The 26,520-nt window shown below is 45.3% G+C and overlaps 1 protein-coding gene across 3 annotated transcripts in view; it reads left to right on the plus strand.

The window, feature by feature from the left end:
- The window catches only part of Eaf (ELL-associated factor), a 143,769-nt gene that overhangs the window by 107,065 nt on the left and 10,184 nt on the right, over window positions 1-26,520 (plus strand). The window contains exons 2-6 of one of the 3 annotated variants that reach the window (XM_084593237.1): window positions 5,718-5,812; window positions 7,242-7,393; window positions 12,582-12,961; window positions 16,594-16,752; window positions 22,536-22,607. In XM_084593237.1, the coding sequence (XP_084449363.1) occupies window positions 5,718-5,812; window positions 7,242-7,393; window positions 12,582-12,961; window positions 16,594-16,752; window positions 22,536-22,607 (858 nt within the window). Of the gene's footprint in view, window positions 1-5,717; window positions 5,813-7,241; window positions 7,394-12,581; window positions 12,962-16,593; window positions 16,753-22,532; window positions 22,608-26,520 lie in introns of all 3 variants that reach the window. The other 2 variants (XM_084593238.1, XM_084593236.1) reach the window with 2 other exon arrangements.

Here is a 26,520-nt window from a genome sequence, read left to right on the forward strand (position 1 = left end):
TTGCGCAGCTGAATTGAACGGAAGTTAACTTTACATGCAGTTTCGCGTCGCTCGCGAACAGTCAGGATCGACAAGTCTCGTTCAGGACCACGGCCGGTCTCGAGGGAGAGCGACCGGCCGTGTCAGAACGAGATCAGTTCGGGAAAGCAACCTCAGGGGCGCTTTTGCAAGTGTGCGCCATAGGTCGATCTGAGTTGCTTCCTGGTTGCACGCTCATCCCGGCTCGCAAGTGTGAATGCTCAGTAACGCGGTGTGGAAGCCGCTTAGAGAAAGATCTGGCTACTCCGACAACAGTGCATATCATTACCTTCCCGAAAATCTCGTCCCCTTCGCCCCCGTTTTTTTTTTCTTTATATGACTGTACTACGACAGCGCATGAAGGCAAATATATATATATAATTTCAGCAGACACACTTAGGACGGTTCACCATCTACAACGACGTCAAAAAGGGCAGAAACATTTAAGAAAAGCTCCAATACCACGGACGTGCTCCATTTGGCCATTCCCGGCACCTTTGTAAGCGAACAACCATCCATAATTTTGGCGCGTGTCGGACATCCCGTCCGGCCCTGTCTCTTCCTGTAACGCGCTCCAACCCACTCTTTCATCCTTCTTTGGACCCCCCGAACACGCGGGCCTAGTTGGTAAAGAAGCGGCTCGCGCCTAGGCCCGAGGTTTCACTACTGTCCGTGCGCAGGCCATGGAGTCCGCCTTTGACCACGTGGTCCCGCTTGCTGTGCGGGACCGCCTCCTCTCCCTTCGCGACATATGTCACCACTACCGCCTCGGTCGCCTTGTGTATCCCCCTGCACATTGCAAAACCTCTCGTTGTCGCGATATTCTATATGACGTCGGCTTCAGACTCGCATTTCCCACTCCTTCCTTCCGCCATTTCACCCACCCAACTAGCTATCCCTTTTCAGCTTATCATTTCTGCCTGGCCAACTTTTCCCACATCATTCGAGGCTTTGTTCGCCACCAAAATCACTCAATATTCATTCAAAGGAGCAGCGAAAGGCTACCCTGGGCAGCCCAGCGCCTGATCCCCAGGACAAAATCGTGGACTGGTCTCAGAAGGTAGCGGAGGCCTACCTAGCTTACAACCTCATCCCTCCACCCCCCACTTCCTTTTGGTGCACTCATCCTCTTCCTTTGAAGGGCCCGCTGTGCGTGGTGAGTGTGACAAGTCTGTTTGAATCCCTACCGCGCCTCCTTCTTGACTGTCAGGTGGGAAGTGACGCCACGCGGAACAGTGCAAGAAGAACGGCTGGGTCACAATTTTGATACGAAAGAGGGGAAACCAGTGGCCACACGGAGTGTGCCATGTCAGCGTATGTCGGCAACAACGCCAGGCGGACTTACGCGTAATGAGGCTAGTGAGACTTCCGCCATAAAATTGTCCGCCCAAGTCTGAAGCCTCTGCCACCGGCCACGGTAGGTATGTGGCAAGAAGGCGAAATTCTTGTTGGGGAGAGGAATATAAAGGAGAGCTGTGGTGCTACATACGGGGAGTGGAAAAGGCGTATGCCGTCGCATTTCCTCGCATCGACCAAGTTATTGATAGTCCAATTTTTTTCTTCCCTTTGTCATCCGTCGGAGATGCGCGCAAACCTTTTTTGTTTTCTGACAGCGAAGCGGGTGTCGCCACATTCGTGAAGCTACGGCTTTTCCCAGTCGTTTCCACTATGCCATTCGTTCGATTATTCCTGGTATATATATGTTTATTTTGACTGTCATATAACAGAGAAACGCTGTCGAGCTGGTCAGGATGCTTTCCATTCGTTCCCATAGCCTCTTTCTAACTTCCCTTACTGTACCGTTTTCAGAAGTGTCGTTTTCGCCGTCACTTCGAGTCGTCCAATTGGTGGGAACGCCGGAACCGGAAGTGGTGGTGCGCATTCACTTTATGATGTTCCGCTGTTTCCACCAATCAGATGAGAGCGGAAACGGCACTCTTGAAAACGACTCAAATTCCGCGTACGAATTCTGTACTCGCAACGTCCTTTATTTGCTTTCCACAACGATCACGTTCGAGGACGATGCGCCGAAGGCGAGGGGTCTTATCCATCGAAAGAAGCGGGGCATTGGTGCTCCTCTGTGTATGCTCCGGGCGAGAGTGATACTGGAACACTCTATAGCGTATGGCCTCAGGGGGGAAGTTTCAGGCTGACGGGCGTCTTTATTGTAACAGATAGAAATTTCGGAATATAGACGCACATGCGGTGACGCAATTCCTGCGAGTCTGACTTCTGTCGAGGCGATGTAATAAATAAAAAAAAAATAAAAAACGAATGCGTGAGGAAAACGAGGACAAAGTCTGTAGCTGCAACTAATAGGTTGAGGCGCGGAAGTTAGCATCGCTAATAGCCGTCCCCCCCCCCCCCCCCCCCGCCTTTTTTTTTTCTTTTATTTTTTTTTTCTTTCTTCGGTACCGATCGGCACGCTCTAACGGAAAAATTAATCGAGACCATCGTTGGTTGAGACTGCGTCAGTGAAAGTGGCGCGCCAGTGCGGGCAATGTGCCGTCGTCAGCCTGTGGAGAGGCCTGGCACGGGCTGCTGTGTCCTGAACTGCTTTCACCCCCAGTATCTTTCTCTATTTGTCTCTTTCCCACTGTGCGTGACTCTAAGTTTATTATTATTATTATTATTATTATTATTATTGCCTTTCTCCCTTTCTCGTCTGTCGCTCAGCTCCACGCTCGTCCCATTTGATCTTTGCTTTTTTTTCTTGGGCGCTCGATAGAAGGGAGAAACCCGTTTTACTTCGTCCCTGCCCGTCCGGCCAGCTTTCAGGGACCTTTAGCGACCTGTTTCACTCTAGCTCGCTCTCTTTCATTCTTTGCTCTTGTCGTTCACTTCTTTTGCTTGTTTGTTTTTCACTTTCGGCTGGAGACTACCTTCTCTCAAAGTCGCAAGTGCATTCTTTCTATACCCGTCGCCTTGAAGCGAATTTCTGAGTCGAAGAACTCAGAGAAGCACCCCCGCCATCTGCACTTCGCAGATTTTCCACCTCACTCCGAATCCGACGCCGCCGTTTCAGGAGTAAGGGCGCTCCCGTATTGTGGTCGATGGTGACGCAACGTTGTGCGTCGGTCCCTTGAGTGGACAGTACTGCGCTGGTGAATGAACCAAGCCGCGCATGTTGAGAGCGAAAGGGCTGCTTGCTGTAAACTCGTGATGTCATGATTTGCTAGGCTGTGCTGATCACAGGGCTTGTATGTGCTTTAGAAGTCATCACTTTCGTGTCGTGGCTGTCTTCGCAGCTGTTTTCTTTTCTCTCTCGTGTTCAAGCGAACTGGTATGCCGCGTTGGATTTGGCGTTCGACCGGTGAGGTCGTGCACGGTTCTGTCCAGGCTCTGGCGGCCACATTTCAACACGAATGAAATGTCGTGCGATGTCGTTGCACTTCAAAGAAAGACGAAACTAATCCTGAACCGGCGTCCATCATAGCCTGAGTCGCTTCCTATCATACGAAGCGCACATTCAGTGCCGAAGTGCGCGCCTGTAGCGTGAATCTGATTTCCCACTCACCTATTTCACAAGGCCCACCGCTCGTGCTAACCGGAAACCAGTCAGGTAGTCATTTACGGCAGCTCGTTTTCCTTCGCTTGTTAATTGTCACTCGCGGCATCATTTCTTTGCGGCATTTGTAGAATTTAGCCAAAATAAACGAGTGACATGGCTCTGGGTTGGCGGATGGAACGGGCCTTTGAGCGAAAAGCAGCTGCGGCGACACTGCATGTGTGCCACTAGATCCGTGAAATGTTTCAGTGGGGATCAATAGAGTTAGGGATCAAAAGAGAGCCTCGCCGCGGTGGTGCACTGGTAAGACGCCCGACTACTGTGCCGTAGTACCCGGGCTCGATTCCGACCGCAGGCGGCTACGTTTCGGTGTAGGCGAAACGAAGTGGCGTCCGTGTGCTGTGCGATGTCAGCGCACGTTAAAGATCTCCAGGTGGTCGAAATTACTCCGTAGCCCTCCACTACGTCACACCTTTCTCTTTCCGCTTCCGCTCCCACCTTCCTTCCCTTACGGCGCGGTCCAGGTGTCCATAGAACAAGTGTGAGAGATAATGCGCCTCCCCTTTCCTGTGAACCAATTATTGCTTTCATTATTATGATTATTATTAAAAGAAAATTGTCGCTTACTTAAGCATGAATCAGTGCTTCGCGAGTTGCAGTACTGCGGTGGTGGCAGAGTGCTTGCGGTATAGTGAGATAGGAATGTCTAACGCGGCGGGGGCATTGAGGCACCCCTAACTTTGGCCCCAGGCTGCCCGAGCTTCGCGCGTGATGGCGGTTTCCGGCGAATCCCTACCCCAGTTATTTGCGACGCATTTTCATAATGGGCGACCAGAATACAGCTCAGCTAAAAATTTCCTCTTAAATTTGATGTGCGGATTCTGTTTTACGAATACGCGCGATGCAAAAACGGAGCCGTGTTTTCTTAATTTCTCTCTTTCACACCGCCATCAAATGCCGGGGCTGTTGCGTCATCTTTACTCGTCGTCATCCCTTTGGCGAATCGGGCAAACTGGGAGCATCCTGGCCGGTGATAGAAAACGTGCTGTAATGAAGCGCCGTTTTACGCCGATCGTATGGGCCTTTGTTGCAACTTGCAATATTTAACAGAAGCTGGCGTCGGCGCGCGTAAAGCCCATTTCATTGTCGTAATACATGCTGGTGGTGGCCTTACCATTCGCAAAAAGGGTGCAAGTTCGGCCGTGCTCTTGAATTGCGCCTCTGAAGTGGCCAGGCATGCTGGCATTTGCAAAGCGCTTACGGGTTGAGCTGGTTTGAAGGGGTGCTTGGGAAAAGTGGTTACAAAAAAAAAAAAAAAAAAAGTATTGTCGAAACGTCTCGATGATACGTCGATGATGACGATGATGAAACCTCATGAGAGAAAGCTGCGATTTACCCTTGATGGTTACTTTGAGGTGTCGCTCTCGACCGAGGCTTCACACACGCGACAGAATTGTTCTGGAGGGTGCAGGTAGGTCCGGGATGTGGAGGATGGGTGGGCAGCTAACTATAGCCCCTTTGCTAGCGAGGGGTGAGTGGAAGAATTCACTCACCGATGCTCAACGCAGACAACGCCAGCATTTCCTTCAACTGGTATTAAATACTATATCGTAGTTATAATGTCTAGATATGTCATTTTGGCCTTGCCGGGGCGAACCAGGTCTTGCGTGCAACGGATTATGTCTTCTGTGTCCGGCAGCTGCCGGAGCTTAATTGTTGTTTACCACATTTGTGATGTCTCGTTGCTTCGGTGCGTTGTTCCTTTCCCACCCTCTCTGGCGATGCCTGTCGAGTCACGGCTTCTCTCGTGGTGGAGTGTCTAGTAGGAAGAATGTGGCCTTTGAGCTCCTGTCTGTCGATAGACCCTGGGAGTATTCTCCCCACTTACTGAAATTGTCTTGGGGCTAAAATATTTTGCTTTTGGACAACGATGCAGCTTATATGTGCGATGAAAGTGGCATGGTTGCTTTCGCGGAGCACGAATCTCTCAATCTAGCTGGATCCAATATCCGCCTTTTTCCCAGTGGTTCTTGGGTGATGTATGCATGCCGGCGCTGTTTTTGCGCGTGCATATGACGGCATTTTTTGTTTATTTATCGTTCGTAGCAGACAGGGATATTTTCCGAGGGATGGATGGCATCGCCAGCCACGGTGTGCTAACCGCGGCGCTCATCTTTTCTCCTCCCCACAGACGACTTCAAGCCGGCCTCTGTAGATACGTCCAAGTCTGCGAACGTCGAAGTGGGCGAGAAGAACCAAATCACTGTGACTGTGCCGCACATCGAGGTAGGTGCGCGCTCCTTGGCGGGCGACCCAGTTTGAGCAGCCTGCCTGTGCCGCCGCCGCTGGCTGCATTGTGATCGCATCGCGCCGCGGCAGAGCAGCGCAACAATGCGCGGAGATCCCATTTTACTCGCCGCTTGCCACTCATGCGTCAGGAAGAGCTGTCCACTCCTCGCTTGTGGAGGAGGAGGGGGCCGTTGGGCTCTGCTCCCTTGAATGCGCAGTTTTCGGCACGCATTATTTTGCTTCTTTTGCACCACTTCACCAACCCCGCTCCTGGTTCTTACTTTTCGTTCACTGTATGCTCTCTGTTTCACTGTTCTGTTTTCTGCCCGTCCTTTCCTCTGAGCTCTATATTTTCACACCCTGTGGCTCCGATATGAAAGTGATAGTTCTAGGTAAAGTGAACTACTATAGTTCTATGGATCACAGTCGCGGGATCTAGCGGCCTCTGGTGCACGATACCGAAACGCAGTAACGCGGTCTCGCTTTGTACAGCAGAATTTAGCCAAACTTCATTTGACCGGGACCTGTTCTTGTAATCTGCGCCGTGTTTTGTTGTTTATTATGCCTGTGGGCCTAATCCGGAAAACGGTAGTTTGTGGCCAGTTTCTGTTTCCTTTTAGTGTTCATGACGACTTGTTCTCGTCTCGAAAGCAAACATTGTTGCATTTTTCCTGGTTGAACAGGCATTTTATTCCCGCGTTTCCCTTTTGCGTGAAACACTGGGCAGATGTAGCGGGGCTTTCTTTTCAGCTTTATTGGCAAGTGATGCTTGATTAGTGAATAGATTTGTATATTATTAGGGATCAGTTTTTCAAAAAAAAAAAGAACAACACCTGTTAATAACAGTGATAGTCACTGAGATCCTGTATTACGACCTTTGTACAACCCCAGGACCTTTTTTTTTTCTTCTTTCTTTTTTTATGTAGGCGGTTAAAAGCATGAAACTGCGAGATGAAATTTTGTTGTATGTTTGGGAATTGCTAATATTAAAGATCTGCGAGCAGCTTGACTTGACGATCGACTGCTATAATTGGGGAGCTCCCATATCATAGCTTACTCAATCTTTTACCATATCCTGTCTGTCTGACAATGTTTGAAGTTTTGTCAGGTGCCAGTTTAAAATGTGTTGCATTTCATCAATTGTACTCGATCTACTCGATTGAGCGAGCCACCTCTTTGCCGGGCATGACAAAGCAGGCCCCAGATACCCCGCACCTTCCCTCTGCAGTCCACTTGCCATGTACTCCTTTGTGACGTAGTTATAGTCTGCACAGTGCGCCTAAAGCCGCAGCAGCAGCGATGTGTGCTTGCTCTCACCGTGGCCTGCATGCGGCCCTCCACTGGTCATGTGATGGTCCCTCCCTGTGTGCGCGCTGTGGCTGACGGGCGGTGCGCTTCCACTGCGGGGGCCCTGCGCCACCTGCAGAATCCTCTGTCCCAGGGCTCCGGGACGGCGCACACGGTGTTCAAGGGCTCGCAGCGGCCCTACCAGCGGGAGTGCGTCCTGGTCGTCGACAATGTCACTGGCGAGGTGACACTGGAGAGGCTCAGCTGCAACATTCAGCTGAAGAAGACAAGGTGATGATCTGCTCCTTCCTTGTCCTCCAAGCCTTGCTTTCTTTTTGTTTCCTTCTGTGCTTATAGCTTGAATACTTTCTTTTGCTATGTCGTGGTTTCTCAATTTCTCAATGATGCTGTTTCAATGATAGTAATTTCAGTGAAAACAATTCTCTAGAAAAGACCCGCCGCAGCGTTGCAGTGGTCAGGGTGCTCGACTATGGGCCCAAAGATGTGGGATCGAATCCTGGACCGCGGCAGCCGCTTTTCTATGGAGGCATAAGGCGTCTGGTTCTGTTGATCGAAATTTTCGGAGCCCTCTACTATAGCGTCTCTCATAGCCCAAGTCGTTTTGGGACGTTAAATCCCACAAACCAGCCAACCAATTCTCTAGAAAACATAAACAAAATACAGATGGTGTTGCCACTGGCTGTTTTTCCTTTCTTCTTCTTCCAATGTGTGCAGCCCGTAGGTGGTTCGGTATGTGTTAAGGCTCCAAAGATCTCAGTTGCGGATTTCATATGCTTGTTCTCGTTTTTGTAGATTAGCCAGTGAGCGAAGAAAACATTTATTTTGAGAAATTTCTCTCTTTTGTAAGCTTGACATAGTACCTAGTTAGGCAATTTTAGTACTGCGATTATTTTATACTTTAAAAGAAGTTGATTGTTGTGATGAAACTGTGGTACACATTCAACTTCGTGTAAACAGCTTTTGTAGCACATTCAGTTTTCCCAAGTTTTCCTTTGTTGTCGAGCCCCAGATGAAGATGCTACAATTTAGACGAGAATGAAAGAGGGATCAGTGTATTGTAATTTTCACATTGGCTGGTAACACATGATGATTACGATAGACTATACCGATAATGTGTGATAGTTTTGTTATAAGATCATCGACGGGATCATCCCAGCTCATTTTTTCATTAAAATTAACACCTAATGTTTTGAGTGATGATACCACTTCTAGAGGAACAGATTTGTTGCATATGTCTCTGGTTAAACAGACTTCTTTATTTTTAGCTCTGAAAACAACTTTTGTCTTAATGGTATGTACATCAAGTGCATTTTGTTATGTCCATAAGTCTAAGCTAGTTAATGTGTTATTGGCTGAATCTATTAACTTGTCAATACTATCACCTGACAGAAATATACTTGTGCGATCAGTGTAAATTATAAATTTTACAAATTTTGCAATTTTCCACATTGCACTGCAATGTAGACAATGTCATTGATATAAATATTAAAAAGAAACAGACCTAATATACTTCCTTGTGGAACACCACTGGAGATGGATAGAGCTTTAGAAAGAAAACCGTTTACACCTACTGCTGGTTTGTAGGCTCGCAGGTATGAGTTCAATAGGGATTCGGCGCTACCGCGTACGCCATAGCAGTCAAGTTTATGGAATAGTAAGTCATGGTTTATCATGTTGAATGCTTTGGTGAAGTCTCTAAAGATACCGATCAATATCTTGCCCTGTTCTAGCTCTTTTAATACAGCGTACTGCACAATAGCCAGCACGCTGTAGAATGGTTCTCCCAGCCAAACCGCAAAATCCTCGCAGCTCAAATTTTGCACAGAAATGGCATTTGGTTGTTAGTATTTTTTTAATGCGAAATTTGTTCGGGGTACTTTCCTGATTCGATCAGAAGAAGCCAGATGTTCTTATTAAATTTGGTGATGGTGAAGCAAAAAAAGCCGCTGCCCCAGTGCTGGCATTGGAGGCGCCACCTTGTGCTGTTTCCCTCAACTTTGTCGCAGCTGGAGAAGGGATGGAAGGTTGTTGAAAACAGCACAAGAGGGCGCCTCCGATGCAAGCACTGGAGCATCTGCTTCTCTGTTGCTTCGCCGCCACTGAATACGATAAGAACATCTGGCTTCTGATCGAATCGGGCAAAGTACCCAAACAAATTTGTTATTAAAAATACAAATAACAAAATGGCATTTCTGTGCCAAGTTTGAGCTGCGAGGATTTCGCGGTTTAGCTGGGAGAAGCATTCTACAGTGTACGATAATCGTGCAACACACTGTACGTATTCTTTTGGCTGAAGCAGTGCAAGTTCTGTGGATAACTGCTTTCAGAAACCAAATTATCAGTCAGTTACTGTGCGATATTTATTTTCGGACGAGATTAAACATTTGTGAGTAACTTTTTCTAGAAACTTTGAAAATATTGACAAAATCTAGATCGGCCTCTAATTACCAAAACTATCCCTATCGCCTTTTTTAAAGAGCACCGACACACGGGCAACTTGCATACGAGGATGGAATACTGCATTAGAGATGTATAAGTTTGTTATATGTGTAGCGTAGGGTGAGATTAAGTCAGCGACGTGTAAGCAATCGGTTTCATTTTTAAACTATCAATGTCTGTTGCTGTTTTACTATTCAGTTCTATGAAAGTTGCCATTATTTCACATTTATCAGCTGGACTATAGAAATATAGTATCGAGTGCGCAAGGAGCATTGGTGAAATTACTTTGTGGACACATATTTCTAGAAAGATTCACAAAATACCTGTTAAACTTATTGCTTATTATTGACCAGTTAAGGATTTCTCACCTATATTTATAGCAGAGATTTGTTCTTTTTCTTGTTTGTAGGCCAATAGGTTATTCAAGTTCTTCCAAGCGGTATTGGCACGACCATGTGTTGACTGAAGTTGGCTCGTATAGTAATCCTTTGTGGCCTTTTTTAATTCTTTACAAATGATTTCTGAATGATTTAAATGCATTCAGGTCATTTATATTTTAGTTTTTATAAACTTAGGATATAACTTGTTCTTCATTTCTGTTTTGGTAACAAGCTCCTTTCTAATCCAAGGCTTGAGACAACGCCATGCTTGTTTCAGTGTTTTTATTGGAAAACAGGTAATATAGATGGGTTTCAAAATGCTCAAGAAAGTCTCCTATGCTTTTTTCGGCATTGTTTTTGAGAGAATATTGTTCCGTTTCACATCAGCTACAGAGTTCCTTAATATAGAGAGGTGATTTCGGAAACATCCTGAAAAGAAAATGTCTCACTATTATTCTTTCCCGTTTTATGTTTGAAGCAACAAAAAAGTGTGGGAAGATGGTCACTCACATCTGAAATAAGTACGCCTGATTTTACAGCACTAATGTCCAGGTTCATAATGAATACATCTAGCAATGATGATGATCTATTTGTGATTCGTGTTGGTTTTTAATTACATTCAAAGGCCCATTAAAGTTTAGTAATAAATGCATATCATTTTTGGATCTATGACTGCCTAACGTGTTGATGTTGATATCTCCACCACACGCAAGCTTTGCATCTATGTCTCGAACATAAAACCGGGAATCTAGAAATGAAACAAAAGCTGGGTGCAATGCCCTGGGATGGCTGGTAACATACAGCACACGCTAAGTTTTGTGACCTTAAAGATAACACTTCATAATCGGGCCTAGAAAAAGTGAATTGCTGTGAAGGATCTGGTTTCCAGCCTTCCTTAAAGTGCATAGACACTGCCTCCACAGTTTTTGCTACGGTTTAAAAAGAGCATTTGATAATTTGCAAGTCGAAAAAGGTCGGAGTCATTTGTACACTAGGTTTCTGTAATCATTATTACTTGAAACTGTTTATTTAGTTCCTGTAAAAGTACTGTTAAATCCAGTTGTTTGTTTCTAACAGACTATGTGTAGAAATGAAGGCATTTAAAAGGCTCTCTGAAATCTGTGCCAAGTTCACTTGAAAACTTGTTAGAAAATAAAAACTAAAAAATATATTCTGGATTTTCACCATGTTGAGAAAAGCTGCCATTTTCAGCCTCAGACAAACTTGTCTAGATTGCTTACACCCGAGATGGCTACTGCTGATGTGCCTTTCATTTGCCTCATCAGAATTATGCCATTGCTATGCCACACAAATTTATAGTCGTTTGCTTTGGCCCAGTCTTTCACCTGTTTCAACAGCACCCCTGTTCGTTTTGTCAGGTTCTCAAGTATGGGCACCTCATTACTTTTCCCAGAAATGTTTCTTCAATTTGACCACCATCGGCCTCTTACACTTTGCTTTGCGAAGCGGCATATGACACCGGGCACTTTACCTTGCTTGGACGGCAAGCGACACACCGCTGTCACATCAATATCAGACTGTTCTGGAAATTTGCTCTGAACAGCAATCGCATTGATCTTGGCGAGAAGATTTTCATTTTCACTTTGTTACACCCTGTGCAATTCGAGGTTAAGACATAGTCCTTCAATATTTAGAACTTTCGATCTGAGTTTTTCGATTTCTTGTTCATTTGCGTCTGTGCATGTAGTCAGGTCAGAAACTTGTTTGAAATGAATGGCACAGAATTTTCAATCAGGTCAACAGTTTCTTCTAGTGGCGTCAGAACTTCCAGCTTCTGGTCGATCGCCTGAAGCACTGTCCACATGTCACCTAGATTAGGTTTTTCTTACAATTTCTCACTTTGGGAGCGGGCCTTAGACCATACACTTTGTGCACCTCCAGGCTTTTCGATAAACGCCTTCTTTTGACTTCAGAGTTGCTGTAGCTACTCCGGCACGTTTGCCCATGTGAAATGTGCTCATGCATACCGTACACGATACACTCGTATTGGTTTCAACTACCTTGTCTTTGCATACGGGGCAATCAGACGTAGTAACACCTTTAACAGTAGCAGCAGCAGTAATACAGCAGTGAGGAGAAAAACAAAAGTTTGTTTTTAAAAACTTAATGCCAGCCTGTAAATATACGAGAGATAGTTTAGTGCTTTTGTGCCTCCGTGGCCCCTGCTGCTGCCAGACTGCTCTCCGGCGGACTTGAGCGTCACTCTAGGGGCCAACATCAGTGCCAGGCAGTCGCGCAGCATGTCACGTTACTGGTCCAGAAGTCAATGACGTGCAGTTGGTCGCAGCAGGCAGCCCTTGAAGAAATTTGCTATTGCAGCTCACCCGTGTGCAGCGGTAGGCTGTAAGTATGCCACAGGTAGTTTAGTGCTTCCAAGGGCCACTGCTGCTGCCAGAGTGCTACTACATGAAATCATGCAACTGCAACTTTTCTTGCCTTCTAGTCATGCACATTCAGGCAATGTTAGTTGCATTGGCAGGACACCTTTGGCTTCGATCCTACTTTATTTTCTCGTCTTCTGAGAATAATGGTTTTCGAAAAAGTCGTTTTCAAGATTTTCATCGTATGCACTCATGCGAAACTGTGTCATTTGCTGAGTGAGATGTTCGTCCATGCAGGGCTGAGGGAAGCAGCAAGATCCAGCCGCGGCCCATCACGCCCATTGACAGCGGTAGCAGTGGCGCTGGTTCACGCAAGCATTCGCCCCCACAGAAGCTTTCCCCACCGCAGGCAAACGGCAAACACAGCTGGTCTTCGAGTTCCCCAAATGGGCCCCTGCAGTCACAGTCACAGTCACAGCCACAGCAGCAGCAACGCAGTAGCCAACCAAGGATATCTCCAAGCCAGCCACAGACACAGCGAAGCAGTCCCCCTGGCAGCCAGAGCAGCCCGTCCATGCCAACCTTGTTGGCACCTCGGGAAGGAGGGGGCTCATCGAGTCGTGCTCCTTCTGCCAGCAGGGACAGCATGCCACTTCTCACCACCGAGACCCTACACGGTACAGGTTTCTGCGTTGCTGAAAAGCCTAGATGTTTCACCTTGTTGCCTGCGAAGTTGCCTTGAATTCCAGCCACCGGTAGTCGGTCTACCTTTCTCAACAGCAGGGTCTTTTCTCATACCTATCTTTGCAGAGCACTCTGGTTGGCAACTTCAGTGTTGCCTTGCTGTCATAAGTTTGCAGGCTACACAGACACACAGCTGGATATAAAAGAGGCTTATGTCACAAGCAACAACAGTACAATCTGTTTTGGAGTGGCTAGGCATCAAAACATGATAGGGAAAGCGGTTGGTGTGTTGTTTACAAATTGTTTACCTTGGTGCAAGGACTCAATTTGTATTTTAGATTTGTTTGCGAGTACCAGTCTTTAGTTATCCACATGTTTCATACTATCTCCATGCTGTATAGACCATTTACATTTTTTGTTGTTGTTACAGAAAGATGTTAATGGCATACTATTCTTATAGCGACAGTACAGATTGCCTTGGTTGCCTAATCATTGATTGTGGGACAACTTACCAAAGTGCATGTGATTATTTTACTGTGGTAGCATTAAAGGCCCTGTTCACCGAAAGTTGGCGTCAGCATTAGCGTTGTGAGCAAAAAATCATGAGCATGGCACTTGCAGGTGGTAGCTGGCAGCTTACATGGCTGCACAGTGATTAGATGTAGGGTTGCTTGACGTTACATTTGGCAGGAGCCGCCAGTTCGCACCTCTCCTTTCATGCGGCCCTGCTGTGGTGGTGCAGTTGTTAGGGAGCTTGACTACTGTGCCCAAGGATGTGGGATCAAATCTCTGCCGTGCTGGCTGCTTTTTGACCGAGGTGAAAAGCAAGGCATCCACGTGCTGTGCAATGTCATTGCACATTAAAAAACCCCAGGTGGTCAAAATTTCCAGAGGTCTTCACTACAGCATCTCAGCCTGTCGCTTGTGGATGGTAAATGCTATAAACCAAACCAAACCATGTGGGAGGGCGATATCAGAATCAGCCTACAAGGGCCGTAGGCCATGCAGGCATGTTAACAGCTTGGTTAAAGCGCGGTTTTATATGTGGGCTAGTAACCTATGCTATTGCGTCATAGCCTTAATGGTGGTGCTTAAGAGTCCCCCATAATTTTCCTCTCTTTTAGACTAGCCAGGGGTCGTACATTTAATCTTGAATTCCCATAAAATGAACTGGCCTCAGCAACACACAGCTTTATCAATGCAGCAGTAAAACGCCCCGTTCTCGAAAAAAATCCGGCATTGGCATTGTAAGCTAGAAATCATAAGCATGTCTCTCTGGCAGGTGGTATTGGCAGGTAACATGACTGGGCATACTGATTGGTCGGCGGACTGTGTGACATCACAAGACCACATGACATGGCTCAGGCTGCTCATTTGAGATGCGAGGGTACTTAAGGACCCTGTAGGGCCCTTGTATCTCGAGTCAAATCCATTGCTCCTAGGTCACTTGGGCACATTTGTGTGGCTTGGTTCTAACCAGTCTTTGTACCTGTGTGAGGCGGGCGTTCACATAATGGGGTAGGATATGACTGTATGCTAATGTTATGGCTGTATGCTAGTGAATATGCAGAAGATGAGATAGGCACAAATTCATGGATTGGTGATTAAGTGAGCGATAAATTGCATACCTGTAAGCAAGAATCAGCAAGGGGAACTGCAGAGGAGAGCCATCTATGCTGTCACGTTATGTCTTAAATGCAGAGTTTAAGTGTCTCCAAAACTTTTATTGAAGCCGACCATATATGTTCCAAAAAGAGAAAATATTTTTTTTCTTTAAGTGAAAGGAGCACTATTTACTTCTATGCAGAGGAAATTAGTGATAGCTTCTTAGAATAAAAGATAGTGCAAAAGGACGAGGATGGAGGAAGAGACACAAAAATGAACACTGTTTGTGTCCCTTCCTCCGTCCTCGTCCTTTTGCGCTACCTTTTATTCTAAGAATGTATCACCAACTATCCCAGCAACACGTTTTAGTGATAGCTGCTTAGCCATAGATCAGCATCTCTGAATTTTTTTATTGTAATTGAACCTGCTTTAATTTCGTCGTAGCGGTTGACCCTTTAAGATATTGTCATTCATTCTGTCACTTCCCGATTGTCTGCTTTCAGTATTATTGTGAGGACCACATTATTCTAAGTGGCATAGAAAGACGTTTTTATCAACCTCTGCGCAGGATCTTTCTGACCTTCAGATCTGCAGTGTGAAGAAACCCAACTTTAAGCATTTTAAGTGTGTAGAATACAAGTATTAAGACACTGCTTCGGTAATTAAATAGGTTGAACACTGTGTTTGAAATAAATTCTTTTAATTGCCTGCAGTGTCTGTCAACATCTAACTTTTGGTGCATACAATTTGTTGATACATTTTGGCCAATATCAGGTTAACCCTTTTCAAGGTGCTCTGAGTTTCGTGAAAAAAATTTTGTTGATATTGTGGCCCTATAGATTAAAAAGAGCGAGGTAATACCTTTAGAACAACTTGCAGCCAGCAGCATTAAAAAGTATGGGTCAAATAAGTCCCATAGCCACAGGTACTGTTCAAGGAACATACAGATTTTTTTTTGTAGCTAAAGCGCCGCCTTGGCTCTCCTTGAACCTTTAAGTCTGTTAATGTTTTCTTAAAAAATGGTGCAAAGCACAGGATAGGGCCCAGCATGTTATACGCTCGTAGAGCAAGCTTGCTCTCGAGTAGTGAAGCACCAGCACCATCTTTCTCTTGATGAGCTGTGCTGGTGGTGGTGTTTAGAGCCTAGGTAGCTCTCTGTTTTGCTCTTCCTGAATAAACACACCTAGCGGTGTCACTTTGGCAGTTTGCAAATGCATAGCTGAAAGATATGCAGAGGCTATTCACGTTTGCGTAACTCATTCTTCACGTTTGCTTAACTCATTCATGCTGGCCTTTTAACTGCAAAAAAGTATAACCATTGGGGGATCTTCTGCTTAATTCTACATGTCTGTGGAAGAAATTTGAGCCAAAATTGTCTGTTAGTACCTGTAACATAACCTTTTGGCTTGTGATGAGTCTGGCTTGTCCAACTGTGCTGCGAGATTAATGACTAGAATTTTTCAATTTTATTAACCTTGCCTTCAGAAACCTTTTTCATTTGACATGTCTACCTTCACGTTATTGCTTCATTTGTTGTAACCTGCAGTTTTTCATGCAATATGTATGGCAGCCTATGTATGCTTTATATATTCACTGACTATTGAAAACATTCCCCATTTCGTATACCTATGGCAGTATATATTGATACATTAAAGTTAGTATACTTGCCGGTAGTATGGTTGTAACTTTAATGCTTGAGGAGCATGACCTTCAAGGATCCATGGCTGATCGCTAATGTTTTGTGTATACTTTCTAGCTGTAATATGGGCAGCTTTGGCTGCAAAGGTAGGGAGTAGCGTTGGGGTCAGTGTTATTGTGATTACTGAATTCCTGCACACAAACCTGTGGCTCATTTCAGTGCAGTACTTGGTGTGCAGCAGTTTATATAGCAAGTCAACATTATGGCAGTATCGTTTGTGTCTTGGATACTTAGAGAGTGAACCTGTGAGGGAGAATCACCAGCAAGTAGTAATCGACATGCAGTGAGCTTATTTAATCTAACTCTGTGCCTGTGGTGCAGACTCTGAAGAAGTTCCTGATGTGGGTGTGCTCTCAGACTCCAGTGATTCGAGCAACTCCACCAGCAAGAGCTCTGCCAGCTCAGACTCCAGTGACTCTGAACACGAGGATGCTCCACCACAGAAAAATTCTTCCTCTCAACCTTCCAGGGGTCATCATGGTGAGTGTGCACGTTTTCTGCCTTTAATTTAGGATGCCACAAAATTTGATGCTGAAACTTTGTATAGAAAGTATGAAATAAAGTTTGGGAATGCCTTTTTTGAAATTATGTGGAGCTTCCTTTCAGCAGTTTTTTTTCGCCTGTCCATGGTCATTTAAGGGCTTCCTTCTGTCATGGGCAATGGGTTATCACAGCCTATTCCTGCTGTTTGGTAGTAAACTAATTAACAGTTTCTTCAGGATTGAAGTAGTTTTTGGATGAAAGCTTCTAGAAGATAGTTTACTCAGTCGTAGTTGGTTTGCTTTTATTTGGTTCCTCTGTGCTATAACTAAAAATTCAACATATAGTGCATTTAGACACATACCGGTACATACATATAATAGGCATTATTCTTTTACGATTGTGTTGTTGGAAGCAAGGAAACTGACAACTTTTCATCCGTGGGGTTAGTAGTCAGTGCATACCTGCCATTTGCAGCTCCCTAGTGTGCAGTGGCATGTCAGTGGTTTTAACATAGTGCCTAAAATCTACCCTTTACTCTGATTGTAGCTGTTTTTGGGCCATTAAACTCGACACGTCTCCTTTGTCTCTCTCATTGTACAGTTTGGTGTGAAATGGCAGGCATTCATTTAGTTTAGCTGAATTAAAATGTCAGTGTGGTATTCCTGGCTGCCAAAAACAGCTGTTGAAATTGTTGGCTCGAAGTTCAATCCCATCACCGGCAGCCAAAGTTTTGAGGTATTTCCTACTATGAGTAACTATTACTTGATAGTTCTCAATATAAATCAGAGAGGATAAATAGCAGGCATGAATGTATACTGAGCAAGTGCCGATTTTAACTAAACACATTGTTTTTATTGCGATAACAATACTGTGCCAGGTTTCGGCTCGTCGCGTCGTCCCGGGAAGGACCACATTTGACCTTGAACAGCTGCGAAGAAGAAGAACGCTCGGTCACCGGCAGCTAATGCTTTAGCATTCGGTTCAGCACCATTGAACTCTTCTCATTTATATGTGGGCTGGTAGCTTACGCTCTCGCGTCATACTCTTAAAAGGATGAGCTTAAGTGTTCCCAATAATGTAGCACCTTCCACTGATACGACGTGATAGGGGAATGATGTAGCAGGCAAAAGAAGCTGCTGTCGTTGCTATCGCTTTTCAACTAGGGTTAACCAGAGTTAAACCACAATTAATTTATTTGCATAATGTACACAATTTTTTTCCAGTTAAAATTTATGGAATTTTGGGGATATATTCGTTGTGCAGAGTAATGATGTTTGAGGAAATTCTTTCGTTATCTTAAATAGTGAGGGAATTTATTATGAGATTATATGCGTTACATGCACATGTCAGTACATTGCATGATTCTATTTTCCCAAGCCCCGCTGAAGTGGTGCAGTGGTTAGGGCGCTTGACTACTGTGCCCAAGGATGCAGGGATCGAATCCTGGACACGGCGGCCCTTTTTCGATGGAGGCGAAAAGCAAGGCACCCGTGTGCTGTGCAATGTCATTGCACGTTTAAGAACCCCAGGTGGTCGAAATTTCTGGAGCCCTCCACTACATCTCTCATAGCCCGAGTCACATTGGGACGTTAAACCCCACAAACCAAGTCAAACCTGTCGAGCCGCACTACCTAGTGGCAAATACAGGAAATATGCAAGCACAATAAAAAGGTTCATTCTCAGAAGTTTTTGTAGAGTAGTGGGTTAGCAGTGCACATGTGTACTTACAAGACAGGAATTTGAAAACTTAATTCAGAATTTTTTTTCCTCCCTTTTTGCGTTGAGCGCACAGAAATCATTTGTTATCCTTACAGGGTGTTTAGTGACCCTTTTGCTTGCATTGTAAGATTCCATTGAGTGCAAAGCAAGGCGGTGCAATGTGGCCATCCCTGCTACATATAGTCTACAAACAGTTACATCACATAAAAAAAAAGTGTGTGGAACCAGGTTTGCAAACTTGATCGCAGCTTCTACGCTTTCACAATTTATTTTCTGAAACCGAACATGAGCAATAGGTATTTCATCAGTCGTCTCTACAGTGCAAAAATTTTCAAGTTAGCTTCACAATCACTGAACACATGGGTGATCGAAAATGACACTCCTCCTCTCCCCCTCAACTCACTGCATGCTGGAGCGGAAGTAAAAAATGAAGGAATGTTGCGACGGTGCCCCACTGTGCCCCGTGCTACCTGCATCATTTGGGAGGGTCCAATGCGTGATCGCACCCTATGGGAGTTGCTCTTGAAATACCACACCAAAGGGGGGCTAGATGTGGAAGGCGCCTTTTAGCCGCAGCATGCCAGCCCTAACTGCCAGAGCTGGGACCCCCAACCCGCGGTGCGAGAAATTGCTACTGCGGCGGGTTGGGGCCAGAGGGGACAAACACGAGTTGCATACTCGAACAGGCTTTATTCTGCCCAAGTACGTGGCAAAACACAGCACTTGACTACAACTGCTCTGCGAGCGAATGTCCCGCTCGCGTACAGGGGTGAAATAAAACCACCGAATGGGGAAGCACACGCAAGGAGGTGAAAGGAGTGTTCTACTCACCTGACATGGCTTCGTGCTCATGGCCCACAGCAGTAAGTGCGTACGATCACTGGGCGACGACCCTGTCGGAAAATACAATCATGTGCGTGTGCTATCAAGTGCTGAAAGACCCGAGAAAAATCTTGAGAGGCGCGCATAGCCTGGAAGTGCAGAGAGAAGGTCTCCGGGTTACGCCGGTAGGAAAACATTGCGGTGGCGGCAGCGCGTGGGAGATTGGGAGTCAGCAGTATGCCTTCTCCTCGCGTGATAATTACGGGTGGCCGAATGGGTCAGGGGATTCGCGTGTGTCCCCATACTGCCCCCTGCTTAAAACTACCGTATGCGCTCACCGAGGGCTATACTGAGTGGGGCCGGCTAAAGCCCGTTAACTGTGAAACCCATTTAAGAAAAGGGCCAGTATGTAAAATTTGCCGACAGCTCACAGCCACTGGCACTGCTGCGGAAGGCCATGGGTGCCGGACAGGAAGGCAGGGCCAACGACCACTGGAGACAACCATGAAGCAAGGGGTGGAAGTGTCGATGACCGCTGGTCTCGCTCAAGCATTTTCTGTCAGTCGGCCAGGGCAGCTTGCTTGGGGGCGAGGTCAGCGAGCAGGCCAAAGGCAATTATTCACTTTGTTGACCCATTGCATAGTTTGCGGTAGACCTCAGTCGATTTGCCTCTTTCCCCTCTATCACTGACACAGCCGAGAGCTAGTGAGGCTGCAGCCACGAGTTTCGAGTGTCTTTGCAGCAGCCCTCGCAATGGCAGACTCGGGCGCTTGTTCCACTAACTCCAGCCCGCTCGCTCCGTGGCCGACCAGAAACCATTTTTCTTTGCGCCTCTCTTGACAGTGACACCAGACACCAGGTCCAGGAAAGCGGCCGCTCTTTGGACAGCTTGGCTTTCGACAGCTGGCTGCAAAGCTGCCTTTTACCTAGTTACTTTTTGCCCTTCACATTATTCTTATTAAATCTACCCCCACTCGGTCTTTTTCAAAGAGAAAGCGCATGCTTGCTCTGGAAGAAAAATGTATTGAACCTTGACAGAGCGTCCCGTTTGTATTCAGCATTACTCTCTGCGCGCGCTGTTGTCGGAGTTATGTCTGCCAACACTGTCTAGTGTTTCCTTTGAAAAAGCCTAAGGCATATAGAAAAAGTTTAAGGCACAACTTGAAAGTTCAGGATTTTCCACGCCCTAGCAGATCTTGTCATCCACAGCTGAATGTTAAACTGCTTGAAAAATTTTCGATATGACCTCCTTCCCGAACATCATTTCATGTCTGCTTAGGCTGAACCCTCTCAAGCAACCTCATTCAGAAGCTCTGCTGCTATCTTCCCTGGATTATGGATTCAGTGTATGGTTCCACAAGGCTGTCGTAATAAACAAACTAGAGCCTGTTTATAGCTGTGGTCAATGCCTTTCATGCTGAACATACAGAACCTCTCCACACCTCCTATAGTCAGCTTGCACATGGAAACAAATGAAAGTAGAAGAACTTCAATTTTTTTACGCATCTCCTTAACACATCTGCTGTCCACGTGCAGCTGTGTTCCAACAGAATACCTAATGTTCACCTCAAGCCATCAGGCCACTACTGTTGCGATCTGAGCAAAGTACAGTACCGAACGGTCTGCATAGCATTGCCCTCAGACGTCACCCACTACCTCCATGGTCGACCTGACTGCCACACAATTTTATGGAATGCGAACTCCACAACAGCACATCATTCAAGCATTCTTGGGCTTGGGGAAGAATAAAGCACCTTCAGACTTTTATACCGGCGATTTGAGATGGCTGTTTGCGCTAGAAGCACAGTAGTACTACGAGGAAATTGGGAGGAGCAAGACTTCACAGCATGCATATGCCTTCATTGCCAAATGCCATGCCATCTCTGTCACCATAGAGAAAATAATGAACGAGGGCATCTGCCTGCGCATACAGCTGTTCATCCTGGAAACGTAGTTGCGCCATTACTTGTGGACGTGTTACACAACATAACAATAGCCACTGCTCAAAGTTATAATAAAATTCTGGTGGGCCTCGAATTGTGTTGGCATTAAAAGAAGAAAGCAAATGTGTGTACTGCTCAAGCTCTTGACAAGAGAATCAATGGCATAAAAATGCCTTATAATGACTGCATGATGCTTTGCAATCAAAGGGAAAGATGGCAGTCTTCATAGAATAGTGAAGAAAAAATATTCTATGCTTGGTAAAGGCCATTTTGGGAGAATGGAGATCATGCAGGTGTCAGGAATGTTTCATAGATGTGACTTTATGCTATCTTTGTATTGGACAGACACAGCTGATGCAAGATGTTTTTGTTGACAAGAGAAGACAACAAATAACATCTGTGAGAAAAATGTAGAGACGAACGACGTCTTATTCGCATGCAACAAGGGCTGGTTGGTGCAAGTGATGGCCAGTGCAGTGGAAAGCCAGGATTTGAGCACGGTAGATTCACATTACGTTTAGTGTTGTCGAAGCTTTCAAGTGCAACCCCTAGGTTTGGTGATTCACGAAAGATGCCTAACAATGATTGCTTTCAGCTCATTTCTGTTTGAAAACTGTGCCTTTCACTGAAATCAGGTTTCTCGTTTGGATGCAGCCCATCCATGGAGCACATGGCTAGTATGCCACCACAGATCGAAGGATATGACGCTGACAGCTGACCTGTCTGCTGCATTCTTTTTAACTGGAACTCTTGCAGCATATGGTTATCTCGTGCTTTTTGAAATCTTTTCATTTTTCTTTTTTCTTACTTTTTTAAAATGGTAGAGCTTCTCACGCTTGTAGAAGGATTTTCACTTTTTCACACACGTTGATTGGAATTAAGGTAATGGAAGCCAGCAGCCAGTTTTCCAAGGCCCATTTTGTTCATTACTTACTCAGCCATTGAGGGTGAATTACCTTCAAGCTGAAAAATATCTGTATTCTAGCTACAGCCGTCTAATTTTATGCCACTCATTTATATATCTCTTATAGTGGCATATAAAGTATATTTAGTGAGAGGTTTGCAGGATTATATACTATTTTTGTTGAGTTTTTATGGGCATCAAAATAAACAAACGTCGCAATGTGATCCTAAATGTTCAATTTTAAGTCTAAAATTGCACATTATGAAAATATTGTCTTGAGGCTCAAGGTAAGGCTTAAATAGTGAACTATTATGGGTCTTAGTAATTTTTGCATTATATTTCCTCCCATAATCTTGTTAAAACTGTCGCACATTTCTTTTTTTTTACAGCAGCAGTGAACGGAACAAACGGCCAGCACTCCAGTAGTGCCTCCTTCTCAAATATGCCCAGGTTTAGCCAATTAAGTAAGTAATTTTTTGCTATGTCTGATTTCACTTAGAGGATGGGCAAAATTTTGCTCTCTCTTTTCCCTTTCATCTTTGAAGGTTACTTCACTGGCTTTATATTTCAAAGCATGCCTCTACAATGGCACTTGCTACAATACCAAATTATGTCTGATCATCATTGCTCCTTTTTTTTTTTTTTTTTTTTTTTGTCAATAACAGGACACTGCAAACTTGGAAGAGCAAGGTTTTAAAAAATGGGAAATAAATTGTAGTACTAGTTTTACACAGTTTGTATTGATAGTGGTGGGTAAAGAAAGAGTTGAGCTGTGATACTAGAAGTATGCAAGTAAAAGAATGCATGAAAACTAAACATAAAGGGTATGTGTGAGAGAGGAACTTTGTAACTAGTTTAATTTGGATTTGGTAAGCTCACATTCAGTATGGTAAAGATCCAGGCCATAATTTATTCTACACCTGGAGTGTACAGGGAAGGCAAGTTTCAAACAGGAACACAGTGGGAGATGTATTGCTTGCTAATTCGAAGAAATCTGTAATCATATTTTGGCAAAGCTCCAGGAAAAACATTCCATGTCCTCAGCTTTCTTGTGCATAGCATCGGGCGCATCATAGAAGCATTCGATAAGCGTGCAAATCTTGCCGATGGATGCCAGAACATCTGCATTCTGTAGGAACCGAGCCAGTGTCATCATTATTCAGTCAGTTCTCTTTGTCGTGATTTTTGTCACGAATGCTGACTATGATGTCTTATATAGCCAGCTTCGCTGACATCAGGGCTTCGTTTTTGGACTCGACGTGGTCATAAAAAGTTACTGATGTGTGTCTGCAGGGAGTTTTTTGCTCATTCAGCAACTCCCTTGCACTGTCTTGGTCTTCTGTATCCTTGCAGCCCTCCTAGAAAAAAGTGATTTGAGGAGACCTACCTTTTTTAAGCATTTCATTATAATGGAGGCCTTTACATTCCACCATGCCCCAAGTATCCCATGTCTTAGATGAAAAGCGCCACTACAGTGGCTAGGCGAGCTAGGCACACTAACAGCGCGTTTGCATGAGCCTGTCCTGACTTGTGCACTGTCTCTTGCACACACCTCTTGCAATCGAGTTGGCATTTGCTAGCAGTCACTGCTGAGAGATAGGGCCATGTCCCTACCTCTGTCCCAAAGGAGTGCTGCCTTTGCGCCATCGCCAAGTGGATGTGTTGGAAAAGCGAGCATGATACCATGGCTGCCCTCGTGACTGCAGACTCTCATCAGTCAAGCGTGCAACTTATAGAAGTGCCAGCAGACTTATCAAGCAACTTCATGACATGAATGACTTTTACAAGAGAAGACCACAGTAGAGGCTTCCCACATTCCAGCACAGCTTCAGTCATGAAACCTTCCCAATGCCCGTGTATATATCATTGGGCCAGTGCACTTGAGCATTTTGGTGAGGATAACTTTCTTCCAGGGTCCATTCAACAAGTATGACTAAGTTTTCCTGAAGTGCAGTTTTGTACATATATTTGTTTGTGTTTGTCCTTTATTCTGGCTCAGGTACAGGGGTAGTCAAAAGTTCCCAGGCTGCTCCGAATAGCAGGGGAGCGGCTGCTGTCTGCTGTTGTGGGGCTGCTATCAGATGCAAGCCCTACTGTGTGTCGGTGGCAAGGGTATGCGCTGAGAAGGAGTCTGACCCTTTCGTTTTCGCTTTCCTTGATGACAAAGCACTGAAAAAGATAGTGTGGCGCATGTCTTTGCAGTCCCTTCTTCGAATTCCACTGCGCTGCTGCCCGTGGCGGGGCTGACGATCGTTTGCACCATTTGTCGGAAGGAAGCGTGATGCTGGCATCAATATTTAGTTGATCTATGTGTGCTTCTCTGTACTTTTCACCTTCTTGGCATGCTATAACATGTGTTTACCGTGACGTTAGCTCTTTCAAAGCTCGCGGTGTCATCACTGGTCAGTCTCTAATTGATTCATTTGCTGACAATTTACTGCACACTAATCGGAGTAGAGCACACATTGTTTGCTTGTGCTTTTGAAGTGCTGTGTTATTTCCAGTTCCACCTCTTGATCATTTTATTAGTGAACGTGTTCAGCTCATGCACATGAAGACCCACATAGTTCTGGGTTTCAGTAAGTGTACGGACACTTCTGCAGAGTATTTCACTCATTTATATGCAGTATGAACTGGAAGGGTAGAGTTTTTGATGCCTGTGCCTGCCTTCTTGCTCTCATGAGAAGAATACATATAGTGCTTTTCAATATTGGGCGACAAATGTGTTTCACAACACTAGGACATGTCACAAATGTTTTAGATTACGAGACATACTGTTCAACCTGTCCCTTGATTTTAGGTTCCGCGCTTCTTGTCGGGCAGACAGATGTATTCGTGACCGCCGCAGAGGCATGTAATCAATGTCTGTGATTACGTGTATTTGTGGTTAGCGTTGTCGTTGGGCTGTGCACATATTGGCTTTCAAGCATGTTGTGTTCCTTTTGGGAAGGGAGAGGCTTATGTGATACTTAGGCAGTCATGTGCATTCTCAATATACACGTATGGCGCTCCTGACAGCAGTGGTCTTACAGTTCTGTATCGTCACTTTTAATCTGGTGAGCAAAAATACATACAATGACAACAGAATGGTGTGAAAAGGGGACATATGTCCATGACTATGCTCTTTATATTTGAACGAATGGCCTGTCAGAGAGAACTTTGAAAATGGACATACGCAGGTCAATGCGTATGTGTACCTTAGAAAGGAAACCGTAAATTACAAGCCATGACACACAGGTAGAGCATGTCCATTTACGAACTGTTTGCTGATAGGCCACTGCTTGCCTTAGAAGAGCAAACATTGTCTTGAACATGTGGCGGCTTTTTTAAGACACTGCTTCAGCATTGTATGAGGATTTCCCGCACAAAAATCGAATGACAAAAAAGTAAAAACACTTTGCTTTCAGGAATGCGTGCTAATATATTAGAAATGCGTATGGCTGCGTAGGCGTTAGATGAGTAGCTCCAAACACGAGCGGAACACAACATGCTTGAGCGAAAAGATGTCGGCAGCTTGAGGGCAACACCAACCAGAAACACATCCCAGCAAATACAAGTGATCGTGGGCATCGACTAGATGCCTCTGCGGCGGTGACGAATATACTGGTTCGCTCGATGAGAAGCGTGTAATCTAAAATCGAGGGTGAGGTTGAGGAGCATGTCGCCTGATCTAAATAAATGGGTGATGGGACCGCGTGTCCTGAAAAGTATTCGTTGTCTGCTTCTTTTGTGACAACATGGGAAAGTTTGCTTTTCATTCCCGTGAGAGCAGAAATGCGTGTGCAAGCACTGAAAATGAAACCCTCACAGTTCATAGTGCGTGCAAGACCATGAAATGGTATTTCACAAGAGCATCAGCAACACATGCTGACTCCCCAGCACATGCAGGTCATCAATGTGCGTGCCTTACCTGCATACATTGGTGAGTTAGCACACACTAATTAATACATTGCCTGAGAGTGAAGTGGCAATAATGTGTCGACAAAAACCCTTCAGAAGCACAAGCAAACAATGCGTGCTTTACCCAGATTCTTATGCAGCAAAGTGCCAGCAAACGAAACGATTACAGAAGGCACAGAGATGGTCCCGCGAGCTGTGAAAAAGCTTATTTCAAGGTAAACGCTTCGTTATCGTACGCATGAATGTGAAAAGTATGGAGAAGTGCAGATAGTTAAACTAAATATTGATGCCAGAATTACGCTTCACTCCGGTGAACGGTCATCTGCCACGCTGCACTCTTTTTCGCTGCTTTATCATCGAGGAGAGCGAGAACGAAGAGGTCTGACCCCCTTTCAATGCATACACTTGACACTGGTTCGTGGCGGGACACGCTTCTGATAGCAGTGCCGTGATAGTGGAGAACAGTCACTCCCTGGC

Source organism: Amblyomma maculatum, chromosome 2, assembly GCF_055883805.1.
Source record: "Amblyomma maculatum isolate TAMU_Amacu chromosome 2, ASM5588380v1, whole genome shotgun sequence".
Lineage (NCBI taxonomy): Eukaryota > Metazoa > Arthropoda > Arachnida > Ixodida > Ixodidae > Amblyomma > Amblyomma maculatum.